This window comes from Blennius ocellaris (genome assembly GCF_963422515.1).
Source record: "Blennius ocellaris genome assembly, chromosome: 18".
NCBI classification, from domain to species: Eukaryota; Metazoa; Chordata; class Actinopteri; order Blenniiformes; family Blenniidae; genus Blennius; species Blennius ocellaris.
This window is the reverse complement of record NC_137667.1, coordinates 3715234-3729500: the sequence shown is the minus strand read 5'-3', so window position 1 is coordinate 3729500 and position 14267 is coordinate 3715234. Positions and strand designations below refer to the sequence as shown.

The 14267-nt window shown below is 43.2% G+C and overlaps 1 protein-coding gene across 1 annotated transcript in view; it reads left to right on the top strand.

Annotated features, from left to right (window-relative positions):
• The window catches only part of nrxn3b (neurexin 3b), a gene marked incomplete at both ends in the record, with an annotated part of 330758 nt that overhangs the window by 95543 nt on the left and 220948 nt on the right, over positions 1-14267 (top strand). The window contains 1 exon segment of the mRNA XM_080514353.1: positions 2826-3209. Coding sequence (XP_080370479.1) covers positions 2826-3209 — 384 coding nt within the window.

Sequence of the window (14267 nt, the reverse complement as noted above, 5' to 3'; positions counted from 1 at the left end):
TAAGGAGATCATATTCAGCGACGCCCTGTTTGTGCTTCGCAGAATGCTGATCGATGATGTAAACCTTCGTGTCCTGACCTCGGTAAACGCTCATCCAATATGGCGATCCGCAACATTTTTCACCCAGAGCATTTACAGAGACGCCAAATTGTTGGTTTTCGCTGGGTTCAAAGTTTTAAACAGCTCATAAGACACAAGCCAAGAAGCAATGTTTGTGCCAAGCGATGGGTTTTGGGTCACAAAACAACATATTAGACATTTAATTAAAAATATTGACTCAAAAAAAGCGAATTAAATATTTTTGCTGGGTTGGTCAAACCCAATCCAATTATCGGCCTCTCTCGTCGTTGAGTTTGCTCATTTGAGAATAGAAATAATTACAACTTGAAATGTAGATTTACATATCTGTCATTGGTCTTGCGTTCCTCTTTGCATCTTGAAAGACAATTTAATAGCACCATAACCTTTTTCAGTAAATAATACAAGTTAAATAGGTGGAATAAAATGCACCGTGCAGCAATGCTAATGGGAGTCTAGCTGGGCTCAGGCGTAATTGTCTCTGACAATAATTGGCTCTGTTTGGAATATGAATGTGACAATTGGTGGTCACTGCACTCTCCACATTAAAATCTGGCTCGTTTTAATCCTTTATGTTTGGATCATGTAAGTGTTGAGTGAAAGACGGTGTAGTTGCTTGTTGAATTAATAAGAATTAACTTTATTTTATTCTATATCTAAAATGGCAGAGATCGAAATAGGTCTTGTTTTCCTTTTAGTTCTGTCATTCAGGTTTTTGGAGGTAGATTGCAGATTCAAAATCAGTGCATATTTCTCATGTGAAATGCAGTGTGTTAAAACCAGAGGTGTCAAACTCATTTTAGTTCACATACAGCCCAATGCAAGTGGGTGGAACTGGTAAAAAAAAGAAGAAGCCATAATCACGTTTAAATTTAAACTTTTCTTTATTGCAGCGTAGAGTATAGGTGATGAGAATCTATATTTTTACAAGAATCACAATTACCAACAAAGAAAAAATGACATCAATCTCAACATGAAGCAAAATACTTTGTCCAACAAAACATAGTTTGGCCCCATTGGAGCCTTCTGCTGGCCAGTTTTGGCCCACGGACCTTATGTTTGGCACCCCTGATCTAAATAAATGTTCGCAAAGACCAATAAATTGATCTCAGACGTCAATGATGACGGTCTCTATTAAATTAACATTCATTATTATATCTTGGGAGAAAGTGCATATGATGCATTGCTACGATATAAGATGAAAGCATGCGGCTCCTACTGTCGCTGGTATACACTTCATGCTAACCCACAGACTGTCATTTAAACAGCATAATAATCCGCATTTACAGTACATATAAACATATTCCTGGTGGCGTGCTGTATTTGTCACCTGACAAAGATGTCGGGGGAAACAATGACGAAACTGGTACCCATGAAATGTCATCCATTGTGTTTCCCATCGCTTAAAAAATGCGAACAGAGTATAGAAACTGACTCCAATTCTGTTACAGACTTCTACAAAAAAAGGGTTTTTACACCCATTTATTGTACCTTTCGGGAGAGGTTGTGAAACTGAAGCCCTCCCATGGAGAGAGAAGAATATCTGACAAAGCTGTCTCAGGGAACATACCTTGTAGAAATGATTAGTGTGTTGCTGGTGCTGCTTCAGACACTGACACACACACACACACACACAATGGCCTTGTTCCACTTGTGATTTTGTTGGATGGAAGCCTATTGTTTTCGCCACCTATTTTTTTTTTTCCCCCCACCACCATCTATTCTGTAATTTCAGGCCTTAAATAGAGTTCTCCCGGGCAGAGAGTGGAAACAAAGCCGGTGATCAGTGCAATTTTGGCTGCCAAACATAGGCTGGCGCCTCCACCTACTCCGACCACGTTTTAGTGCGAAGTGTTGTTGCCGCACTATTCCTGTCAGCCTTTCACGGCGCCCGCTCGTCCGCCTCGACTTCGTCAGAACTCCGGGAACGCGAAATTACCGACGTCGCCTCTGTCCTCGCTTTGATGCGCAAAAAAAAAAGGGGGCTGTCAGTCTCAGTTTCAAGGGCTCTAAATAGAGGGCAATAAATGTCACTTTTGTTTGCCGGAGTTTGTTATTTTAAGAATTCAGCAAAAGTAAGTGCTGTCTTTTTTTAACAGTGAGCAATGGCTTACTGCTGGAACAATAGAATCACAGGTTGAAACCAGGCTATGGACCCTCTTTCTTAGAAAAACAAATGTATTACCCCTCCAGTATACAATCGATGCGAAGGAAAAGTACGAGTCCTTACCTTTAGCGAGTATCAAATGCCATTTAAAAGCCTAATTCTATGTAAAATAACATGAAGGCTGTGCATTGTCTTGAATCTGGTACTGGTAATGGTGCATCCCGAATTTGGCGCAATATCATAAAAAAATGATATATATTTCTATGTGTTATAAAATCATGGCATCCTCCTCATATGTTTCACTGCCTGTGGATCAGTAGAAGTGTATAAAGTCAACTTGGTTTCATTTCACTGGATCATCTATGACAGTTATGATTTTTTTCTTCTGTGTTTGAAGCAAAATTCCAACAAAAACTGTCAAACTGTGGCTTAAACATGTGGCAGCATTCATGGAGCCTGACTTTTCAGTTTGTTTTCCTTCCTGAGACAAAAATTGTATTTCTACCTTTGGATAGAAGTGATTTGACTTGACTCAAGAAGAAACCTGCTTAAAAAAAACCCCGCTGGAGTTTTTTTTTTGATATGTTACATGTTGAGATATGTGTTGAATCCGGCAGTAATCTCCTTTTTCGTCCCTCAGGCATCATCTCGGTAAACAGCCGGCGGACCCCCTTCACAGCCAGCGGAGAAAACGAGATCCTGGACCTGGAGGGGGATCTTTATCTTGGCGGTCTGCCCGACAACCGGGCGGGCCTGGTGCTCCCCACGGAGCTCTGGACGGCCATGCTCAACTACGGCTACGTGGGCTGCGTGCGCGACCTGTTCATCGACGGCCGCAGCAAGGACATCCGGCAGATAGCGCAGGCGCAGAACATGACCGGCATCAAGTCGTCGTGCAGCAAAGTGACGGGCAAGCAGTGCGACAGCAGCCCCTGCAAGAACAACGGGCTGTGCAAGGAGGGGTGGAACCGCTACATCTGCGACTGCACCGGCACGGGATTCTGGGACAGCACCTGCGAGAGAGGTCAGACTTGCTCTTGGTTATTTTCACTATGCCTTTTTATCCCCCGCCGTGGCTGATAGGCCCCGAAGGGGGATCTTGAAACAGTCTCGGTACGTCCGTCCGTTCGAACGTTTCTACCTATATCTCGGCAACCCCTGGGCCCACAGTGACCAAACTTCACATGTGGATACATCTCAGAGGGGGAAGGGGTACTATGGTGACCTTGACCTAATTTGCATATCAGGTCACAGGGTCACGAAGTGCTTAAAAACACCTTTTGGGTCTCTGGAGACGTATTTTGACATAGCTTATGAAGAAGACCTTTCAGATTCTACATAATTATCTACTAGGACCCATGGAACACCCTCTAGTGTACCAAGTGTGCTGCCTTAGAGCTGGCTTTGTGAGAAAATATAAAGCCCTCCGGCGGGGGATTAGCCGAGCAACGGCCTTCTTGTTTTATTTGCTTTGATGATGGGAAAATCTTATCGTAAGTTTATTGATTTGTTCATAAAAAAGACTTTGGTAAAGCTGCTCTCTCTCTGTTTGGTTGTGTCTCTTTGAGAAACACGTTTCTGACCCTGAAGCCGTGTGCAGCTCGTCTCCTTGAGGCTGCAAAGCGTCTGTGATGTCACGGCCACCTCCTATCAATAGCTCGTCCGAGATAGTGGACAGTCCTCTCTTTTAGCAAGACGGCAAGCGCTGTGACTTGGGACGCGTTCCTCATATTGTTTATAGAAGCTTTGCCGAAAGATTTAATAGGAATTCACTTCTCTGCCAAGTGGATTTGGAAGCTTTTTTTTTTTTTTTCCCTTCTTCTTTTTTTATCTGTCTAAGGAAGGTTATAGAGAGGAATTGAACTTCTCCCAGCTGGTGAATCGAGCTCTTCTAGTCTGAGTTTAGGAGCTTGCACACATAAAGTTTTTATGAGTCGGTGTCGATGGGGAGAGTTCAAGCAACAGGAGAGTAGAGTGTGTTATTGAGCTATCCTTCTTCCTCCTGACTTTTTCACTATTTTACAATGATTTGGGTGTTTGGTGGAAAGCTTAAAGCCTTTTCCCAGCATTTTTAGGCCCGGACAGAAAACTTGTTTACAGAATAATGAGCAACTCGAGAGCGGGTTGATAGAAATACGGAAAACTGTGACTTTCAATGGTGGGAAAAAAAAACCCCCAAAAAAACCCTCATTACTCATTATTAGAATTCATGTCATATATAACAAATTATATGTCGATGCACTTGATTGAAAAGATAGTTGAGGATGAAACGTAGACCCTTGTTTACATGACATTTCAATTGAAATGCGAAATTTTGTATTTCAAGTTTACCTGGCTGTGTTTTCTGCCATGTAATTGGAGTCAGAGCATTTTCAAAAAGTTGCATTTTCCGTGGTTCCGAGCACCATTTCAGTGTAAATGGACATCCGAAATGCAAAGAAAGCTTTGTGATGTGAAAACGTTGTGGTGGAAACAAGGTCTAAATATGTCTTGCTATTAGAAATCAATCACTTTCGTTCAAACTTGTTTAGTTTTGGGGTTTTTTTCTCATTTCTCATGCCAACTTTTATCCGTGCAGCCATATTTGCCAGATTTAGGAAAGCAATTTTAGTCTGTATTGGATTACTTCAGCACAGTTTTCTAAATGAAGCACAGTTAAACCATCATCATTTTGTTTTTTCTGTGTTTGTCATTTAATACCTGCATTATTGCTAATGCTCGCTGGCAAGCAAGATTTTTAGAAGGAATTATGAAGTACATCTTTGCATTAGAAGTAGACATTTAGAAGTATAACATGCATACACTTCATCAAAAGCCACACTCATGAGTTAATACTACCAAATCTAACATTCTGAGAGCTTGTTGTGAGAGGGTTAAACTAAGTGTCAAGTTAGCTCATGGACTTAGCCTTGTTTTAGCCGGACTGCTGGTGTTTCTGTGCGCGTTCCTTGGATGTGGTATCGGCATGAGAGCAGGAAAGAAGCATCGGGGTACTGGTTAAGAAACACTCAAACAGCCAAAGTGCTTCATTGACCCTCCATCCCCGACGTCTCGTACTTTCGCGTCGTTCTTCTCCTGTAACTTTCTGCTCCTTCTTCCCACACACGGGTCTCTGAGTAATCGTATCTCTACGTTTGACGAGTGCCGTTGCCTCCGGGTGATAACCTCTGGGATCGGCAGCCCTCACCTCAACGCTAGAGCAAAGCATCACTTTGTTCCATTCTTTTTTTTTTTGCACTTTTCACATTGACTCTTTAGATGTGATAAAAAAGCGCTGATGTCGGCAATACTGTCTGACTGGATATAAACCTCAGGATTTGAGTTTCCCCGACTCAAATACTGCAGTACCGCAGGTCAGTTTAGGTGTGAACTCGTGTTGCCGCAAAATGAAGCTGCATTGAAAATGGCTCTCAAGCTTCAACAACAGCCGTTGATAAGCAGCAAAATTGACAGACAAAAAAAAAATTATTATTATTATAATTTAGCACTCTATTTTACTCATTAAGGTCGGTTCTCTTGTCACAGGAAGAAACACATAATGATCCACTTCAAAACTAATTATACGTTGAAAACAAGTATAGTGTGTCTTTAGTGGCTCTATAAAAAGCTTTCCAAAGATAAAGAGGTTGTAACCAGACGTTGAGGAGCTGACAAAATGGTTTATTTATGTCCTTATAGTGAAACAGGGCATAACGTTTACTTCATTACTGATAATGTAGCACTTCTAATGGGCCAACACATTTACAGTGCAGTAAAAATGTATTTTACCACTCTGCAGTTAGAAATGCTTATTCTTTACTGCCTATATATAATGCTATATGCTAATGACCAAGACCCTGTTTAGACAAAGTGAAAACACACTGTTTGTGCATTTTCAATTCAGAAATTTTTTGTATTTTGTATATTTTGGAGGAAAAAAAAAAATGTCAGTTTGCACGGAAACGGCAGAATCACTGCAAACAATGTAGTTTTCATGTTCGGCCACTAGTTGGCCAAACAGGGATTGTTTTTGTTATGGAGGCAAAGTTGAAACATTTTCAAAAAGTTCCATCTTAGGAGGCGTTTTTCACAAAAGTTGTGTTTTCAGTGGCTCCAGGCGCCACAAACAAACTGCCTTTTCACTTGAAAATATTGTTGTGGCCCATGTCCTAAGTTAAGACCTATATAAAATGCTTATGCTTTAAGTTTTAATGTTTATTGTTCTTAACAGATACCAAAAGTTGCATCATTTCACTAGATTATTGATTCAACTTTATTGCAATACAGTTTCCTTCACAATTTTTAATTTTTTTGAAATGCGAGGTTCATATTGTTTTTCACTGATACTAAGTGAGATTTGGGAAGCGCATCTGTGTAATGGAGTTACACATTGCTATTAAACCATGGTTAAATGGCACGCTTAGCCATTGTGGTAGATTTCACGCTGATCATATAATATAGGTTATGTGATTCAAAAGAATACCACAAATTCACTTCAGACTTTCCTCCTGAACACTTCATGTGATGAGATGTTTTAGTGTCATTTGACCATCTGTCGCTCGCCACATCACGTTCACCAAGGTCAGAGTCTTCGTAGCGGCACTGTGGACTTCCTCCAGCTCCTTCCTGGGGGGGGGGATTAATAATCCCCGCCAGCGTGTTCCCGGTTTGCTCTGTGGTCGAGCCCGGACAATTTGAGCCGCCTCGGTGAGAGACTGAGTCGGTGCAGAGGCACCGCAGCTCGATACCAAAAGCTCTCTCGGCTTGCTGCTCACTTTCTCACGTTGGAGTGAATCCGGCCCAACCCGCAGTGGAATCGCATCTCGTACTGCTGGTGTCAGCAATAAAAAATAAGGAAAAAAAATGTCTGTCACTGCTCAAAGCTCGTTGTGACCACGGGTAAGAGGTCGGACAGAAGACCGAGCGGTAAATCGTGAGGTTTGATTTGCCGCCTACCGGAGTGAAGACGACCCCCCCCGAAGCGATTGGCTCTGCTTCAGCCACATTCTGCATCACGCTGCTTCCTAAAGCCCGGTACCTGCTTTCCAGCAAATATGGGTCCACCCCGTCAAGCGGGTGCAATCTGCAAGTGGGAAGTCACAGTTTCCTCACCGCCACATCGTCTGCGAACAGCACGAGGTCTGGAGTGCTGGAAAACAGAATTCTCAAATAAGACTGATCTCATTAGCATTGAAATTCTCTGACGATTGCTCACATTACCGTTCACAGTGGAATTTATCTGAAGCCCTTTCTTGTCTGCTCAGAAAAGAGTAGGCCTTGAGATGAAGCGAATCCTTTGATTTGAAATGTTGGGGTTCAAACGGCATGTAGTATTTTCTATGTTTAAAAAAAAAATCTAAATAAATGTGCAACACTTTGGAACGAATGGGATTGTATTAGTCATGCTGGTAGAAGAGTTTATTTTCCCTCTACTTCATGCTTTTAAACAGAACCCCGGAGCTCCCCGGTGACAATATCAAACAGCCGCTGAGATGTATTCACACGTGGCGCTCGCTATTGATCTCACGCATGCTATACGGCACAACAGAGAATTGCACTTGAATGATGAGACAATGGGTGAAATGATAGAGATCAACGCTCTCCCGGGGAGCGTTACAAAGGTTACGCATTTACATCACAATGTTTGGCCTCCGCTGGCGACTCTCTGCTTGAATGCAAATGAGCTCTTTTGGTCTGCCTCCGTTTACAAACTGTTTGTTGAGATCAGCACTCCGCGTTTCTGCAATATTGTTTAATTCAATTGGATTTCTTTGGGATGGCGTTGAAAGCATTTGTCACGTTGCATCAGCAGTGCGATCCATACACTCCTGAAATCAGGGAGCTCTTATCTCAGCAAAAGGAGTGAGTTTATTTTTCAGTAACCGCTTGTTGGACGAGGAAAGTTTTAGATTTGTGGCATCGGGGGGAAAATTGTTACCGAGGGAGTAATGAAGTTTTTTTTTTTGTTCAGAGCACCCTGATGGGAAATTAATCATACTTTATTAACCCCATTAGGGGCTTATTTGTTTGTATTTATCCAGAGTTTATCTGAACTATACATACTAGCAGCTGCCGCAGGACGGCACTTCGGGGATGGAGGTCAAGGGGTCCCTCAGCGGCGAACCTTCCACTGTGGGGGATTCAAACCTGACAACTTCCAACGCCAAATGCGCTTGTTTGAACCCCTCGGCCTCAGCGGCACCAGGCGAAGGTGTCCCTCTCTCATGCCTGCTGCCATCACATTCGTTTCACATCTCAGGTGGGGTTTATGGTGGAGTGGGCAATCCATCCATGTTGGGCTGCCTCTGGCAGTGGTGGGACTGGCCGGCGGACACTGAGAGGTCATCCTGTCTCTCCCGTCGCCGCGGGGTCTGGTTGTTGTGCTTCGGCGGCATCAGTTGTTCCCTTTCCCGAGCCCTCCGGGCCTGTGGTACTCCGTGGGCAATGCTGGCATGTGGGAGGTGCGGCTTTGGCTGCCTGTCCTCGTTGGGCCGGACACCAGGTCTTGGTAGAAGTGACAGTTCCCCATGTATGTCAAGCCAATGGAGGCTCACATGCGTCACCTGGTCTAACAACAGTGTCTTATATGGCTGAACTGAGCGAAATATAGACTGGTCATGTGAATCAAATGCTAAACTTTTGTGCAGGAATTGAAAGCTGCACTAAAATCGGTTTCCTTGAATGAACTGAGTAGAGTTACATGAAGCCTAACCAGGTTTGTGTCATTAGCCTAATCGTGTTGTGTTATTAGCCAAACTGTGCCTATACAAAAATATACATCTCGACACTCGTTTCTCTTGCCCTTGTGTGAATTAGTGTGTAGTGATATCTTGGTATAACGATGCCCAGCACACTGCCAGGTCGCTGTGGAGCGCGTTGTCTTCTAATCCTCAAGTCAAAAGTTTCATCCTCCAGCCCAATGTCCGGATGGCAATATCGCAAGACTCTGGCATTTTTCTCAGTGGTGTGTGTGTGTGTGTGTGTGTGTGTGTGTGTGTGTGTGTGCGCTTTGAATGGCAGCCAACAACATTAGTGTATAGAAAATATGCATAAATGGATGTTGCGTGTGCTTAGGTGGTAAATCACATTATACCGATAAAAGTCACTGAGTATGTTGAGCATTTCAGTGTTTTAGCATTTAAATGTTTTACTTAATTTTATGCATTGAATACTGCCTTTCACATTAAAGATAAGTAGCAATCTAGCTTACTTCCTAATAAATATATATAATGCTTATTGCATTTGCAAATTTGAATCTTGAAGGTAACCTTTTTTTTTCGGTTTTCATAGAGTGATCTGAAAAATAATTTTTATACATGAAGCACATTCATAAAAAAACATAAGGTTTTATTTTTGACATGATGATCCTCAAATGTAAAATTCATGCTGTTTTGATACAGTGAAAATGTAATTTGCAGTCCATGAATGCGATGTAGTTTTTCTCTTTTTACGATTCGACTGCCCTTGACTATTTGTTCTTATCTATGAAGTAAGAAGTGGCATGAGAATATTAAAATGGTGAGTGTTATTCAGGGTTTTGTTGAACGTTCACACGCTCACTATGCATATTCAGCAGCCGTCACTGATTTACATTCATGTGCTGAAAGCTGCATTAGACACTAGAAATGTTTAAGTCCCCTTTGTCATCAATATACACTTAATGCTGCTCGGTAGCATTTATTTTCGGTCCCAAACCTGGGGCAGAAGTGCAAAACCTCCTCAAGTACCACTGTACAACTCTCGAAAACCTTCGTCCCATGGAAGCAGTTTCAGCACTTTTTTTTTTTTCCCCTCCACTGATGATATTTTTGGAACTCAAATAATGGGATCATCAGAAATGAAAGTCTCAAGATGATTTCATCATATTTGTATTGAACGGAGCACATTGCTCTGTGTAATTCCTTCTCTTCCACTGGGAGCTCAAAAGCTGGCAATTTTCGAGCTCTGTTTACCAGAAGGAAAACGCAACCTGACAGATATTTTACGCTGTTTGAGGAGATCAAAGATCGTACCAGGCGACGACTAACAGACAACAGCACTGCTGTCTGCTCCCTGTTTTCCACCTGCTATCCGTGCCTTGTTTCCTATTCATGAGATTTCTGTCTCATATCAGTTCTGATGTGGTTTTTCTCCCGTCCCTTGTTCTTGTTCTCATTGCTGCACGCACAAACACACCTTCACTGCTCTTGATGTGTGTCTTCATCCGTTGCGTTTTTGGGTTGTCCATTTACACGACGGTGCTTAAACCACTGAAAATGCAACTTTTTGCAAACTGCTCCCAAGGTGCGACTTTCTGAAAACGCTCCGTCTCAGGGGGAAATTGGGGGAAATTATAGCAATCCAACTTCATTGTCTGTCCAGAGTTAATGTATACAGCACGTGTGTGAGTGGTTTCATTACAAAAACAAATGCAAAACTGCATCATTTTGGGCATTTCTACCATTTCCGTGCAAATGGAAATCATGTTCAAAATTTTGTCGTATAAATGCAAAATATTTCTGAACCAAAATCACAAAAATTATGCATTTTCATCTGCCAAATTGTTATTTTTAAGTTTCCTGCTTTTGTAAGTGTGTGAGAGTGGCAGTGTCCATCAGCGTCAGGCTGTAGTGTTTTGACATATCAGTGTTGGCAGTCTTTTGGGGATTTGCGGTCTTTCTTGGAGGCTCAGAGGGCAAAAATGGATGGGAATCACTGCTGTAGGGGACATCACACTGGTTTCTATTATTTCCCTGCAGACTTAGACACACACATACATACACACACACACAGGCACGCCCAGTTCAGCTTGTCTTCTTTAACCCCGCCAATGAGACATGACAGCACCTGTGATCAGAGGCCTGCCAGAGTGTTGCACAAGCAGATGACAGCATGGGAGTCTGCCACTGTGTGTATGTGTCTGTTTATGTGTGTGTGTGTGTGTATGTGTGTGTGTGTGTATCCTGCATATTGGTCATTGTTGTATAAAGACTATTAAAAGCAAATGCAGTGTCTATTGTTTACACGTCTCCATGCTTGCTTTTTCAATTATTCACACAAGTAAACATTTTTTGTTTTTTATTTTACGACAATCGATTCATATGTGTGTACATGTGGTGAGTGTGTGTGTGTGTGTGTGTGTGTGCATTTGCTGCCAGCCGGGCATTGCCAATGCCCCGTGCAGGTGTCTAATATTGAGGCCCTGGCCCTGATGGACCCCTGTCGTTTGGGTTGCGACCAGGAGTATTTCCCTGCCAAAAACCCATCCTGCCTGTGATGTGAATTCAAATAGTGCTGCTTGGCGCTACACGGCCCCAACAGGCCGCCGTGGCACGGAGAAAAAAAAGCATCTGCTTGCCTAAAATACACCGAGCACATGTATTAACATGGTTTGAAGAAAAACTGTTGCCCTTCTACGCCCTCGGAAAGATCGACATGCGGAAATGATCGTTTCTTTTTTTTTTTTTTTTTTTTTTACAGTTGTCTGCTATGCCAACTCTAAATGTGAAGAGGGTATTCTTCTTCTTTCTGTGTTGGATTTGTCTAATTGCTTTGAATCAGGCATGTGGATTTTTTAGCTCGGTCGAGTGTTTAAAAAAAAAAAAAAAGTGATGCCGAAAAATGATTTCCCTCTCAAATAGCCTGCGGCGAGATCCTCAGAAAGTAAAGAGAAAGGAAATCATTACTCTCCTGTAATGATTGTGTTTCAAGGTGGGCTTTGTCCTCTCTCTTGCTCTCATCATTGGGAGACGGCTCCAGGCGTCCCTTCCTTTATGACTGTTACATCACATTACATGAAAAGGTTACCCAAATGTTATTCCCCATAAGGAAACGCCAAGTGCGTCGGGTTAGTCGGGTTGCGTTTGAGAGGGACTTGTAAAAGGGGGGGGGTGACGTTAATGCGAGACAACGAGGAGGTGCATTTGATGTCGTCCGCACAGCGAGACAGAGGAGGAGGACGCCGTCTTCGGTTGAAGCCAGTCAGTCAGTACAGTGAAACTTTGTGTTCGTGTGGCGGCGGGGGGGAGGAGGAGGAGGAGGAGGAGGAGGAGGAAGAGGAAGAGGAAGAGGAAGAGGAAGAGGAGGAGGAGGAGGGGGTGGTGGTGGGTGCTTTTTATTTATTTATTTATTTATTTGTTCATGTTATTTCATGCCATTTCACAATATATATATATATATATATATATATAATAATTTGTCATTCATACATGAACAAAGGGGAACAGAGAGAAGATGAATCTTGTGTTATCTGTTCCTATTAGCAACTTTACAACAAAATCAAACCAATTCGATTCCCCATCGTTCTTTTTACATAATCAACATGAGCTTTCCAATTTGATTTTTCGTCTACTACAGTGGTTCTCAATTATTTTCTGTCACGCCCCCCCTAGAGGACAGAATTTTTTTCAGGGCCCCCCCGAATTGTACTACCATTGAGACCTTGATAATATGTATTTATTTATCTGTATAAACCACTGTATCAGTTGCTGGCACCAGCATTCTGCATACAATCGCCTGATTATCAAAATAAATCTGCTATGGTGTGAGGGTTTTATGCACCTTGCGATGTGGTGGGCAACTTTGTAAGAGGCTAACAGGCTTTTTTGTTTACTGATGCCGCGCTGACAAAATGACCGGCTTGTTGGCGACACTCATGGAGTTTACGATGAAAAAACTCCAGTGGCTTACTGACATAACGGGTGTATGGTCTCCAGGTGCCGTCTTCATTTATTTGGTTTCATGCTCCGCTGCCAGAGTTTTTAGGCATAAAACACAAACGGGTGTTTCCTGGTTTCCGACGTGCTCACGGTAAACCCAAGGGCTATGTAGGCATCGTCATATCTCCTGCTCTTACTAGCTTTATGTTTACTCTCACCTGTTTTCTTTTCCTCTGACGCCTCATCCTTTTTTCTTTTCACTCCTGTCAGAAACTTCTCCACCTCTCCTCCTCCTCCTCCTCCGCCAGCTCTGTACACGGGTGTTCATGTGTAGTACTTCTTCTTCTCTACTGGTTGAACAGGCAGCCTGTTGATTAGTTTGAGCACTGCTGCCACCTAGTGGCTGGAGGCCCTTTTTTTTATTGTTCAAGCATGAATAAAGACACTAATACTGAAAGTCGCGCCCGCCTCGCGCCCCCCCTGTCACCCCACCACGCCCCCCCAGGGGGGCGCGCCCCACCATTTGAGAAGCACTGGTCTACAACAACACCTAGAAACTTAACTTCCTTGACTCTTTTTATGCTAACTCCATCAATTGTGAGTTTCACATTATCCATAGCTGGGTGTTGCCGAACAGTCGCGTGCAGCGGAGTGCTGCGCAGCCGATAAAGTAGCCCAGTTAATCAGGTAAATAGGCCTGTAATGAAGTGTGTTTGTCTGACGGTGTGCCAGCCCAGCGCCGAGCCATCCCACTGAGACTCTCCTCTTTCTGTCTCTCTACTGCAGACACACACACGTGCGCGCACGCACACACACACACACGCACGCACGCACACACACCAGTCCACTGGAGACAGATTGGATATGTGTCTAATGCATATTGCATTTTTCCTTGACAAGATGCCACCGCCCACATACAGTAAGTGCCTGTGTTTTCCCTACTGTCAGTGGAGAGGGGTAGTGATGGCTCCGGGCCCCGGGCTGACGGCTGAAAGCGCGTCCACCGCAGATCACTGCTGGCGTCGCTTATTACAGAGCCCGGCTTCCCCGTTGCTAATGTTTCAGTGTGGCTGTGACACGCAAACCGAGAAACATTGGGCCTCATGCAGGAAGCGACGTGGACGTTTGCTCCACTTTGTGGTCTTCGTTTGCTTGATCGCCAGACTTGCGTTATGTTCTCTTTGAGCTTCGCTCATCATTTATATAAGAGGATGTTTGCTTTCAGCATCATCAACATAAAGCAACCTCATTGTTTGTCAGACTGCAGAATAGTTAGAGAGCATGAGGGATGCATTGCAACTTTTTTGGCTTCAGAATTTGATGGTTTTTTTTAAAGTTTCCATGCACTTTTGATGATTTTGTGAGCTGAAGGAATACTACTCATGCACTAATCCTGATTTGAACCACAGAGGCTCACGGATGGTACAGCATGCATTCAGCTTCCATGAGGCTCTTTGATGATTTGG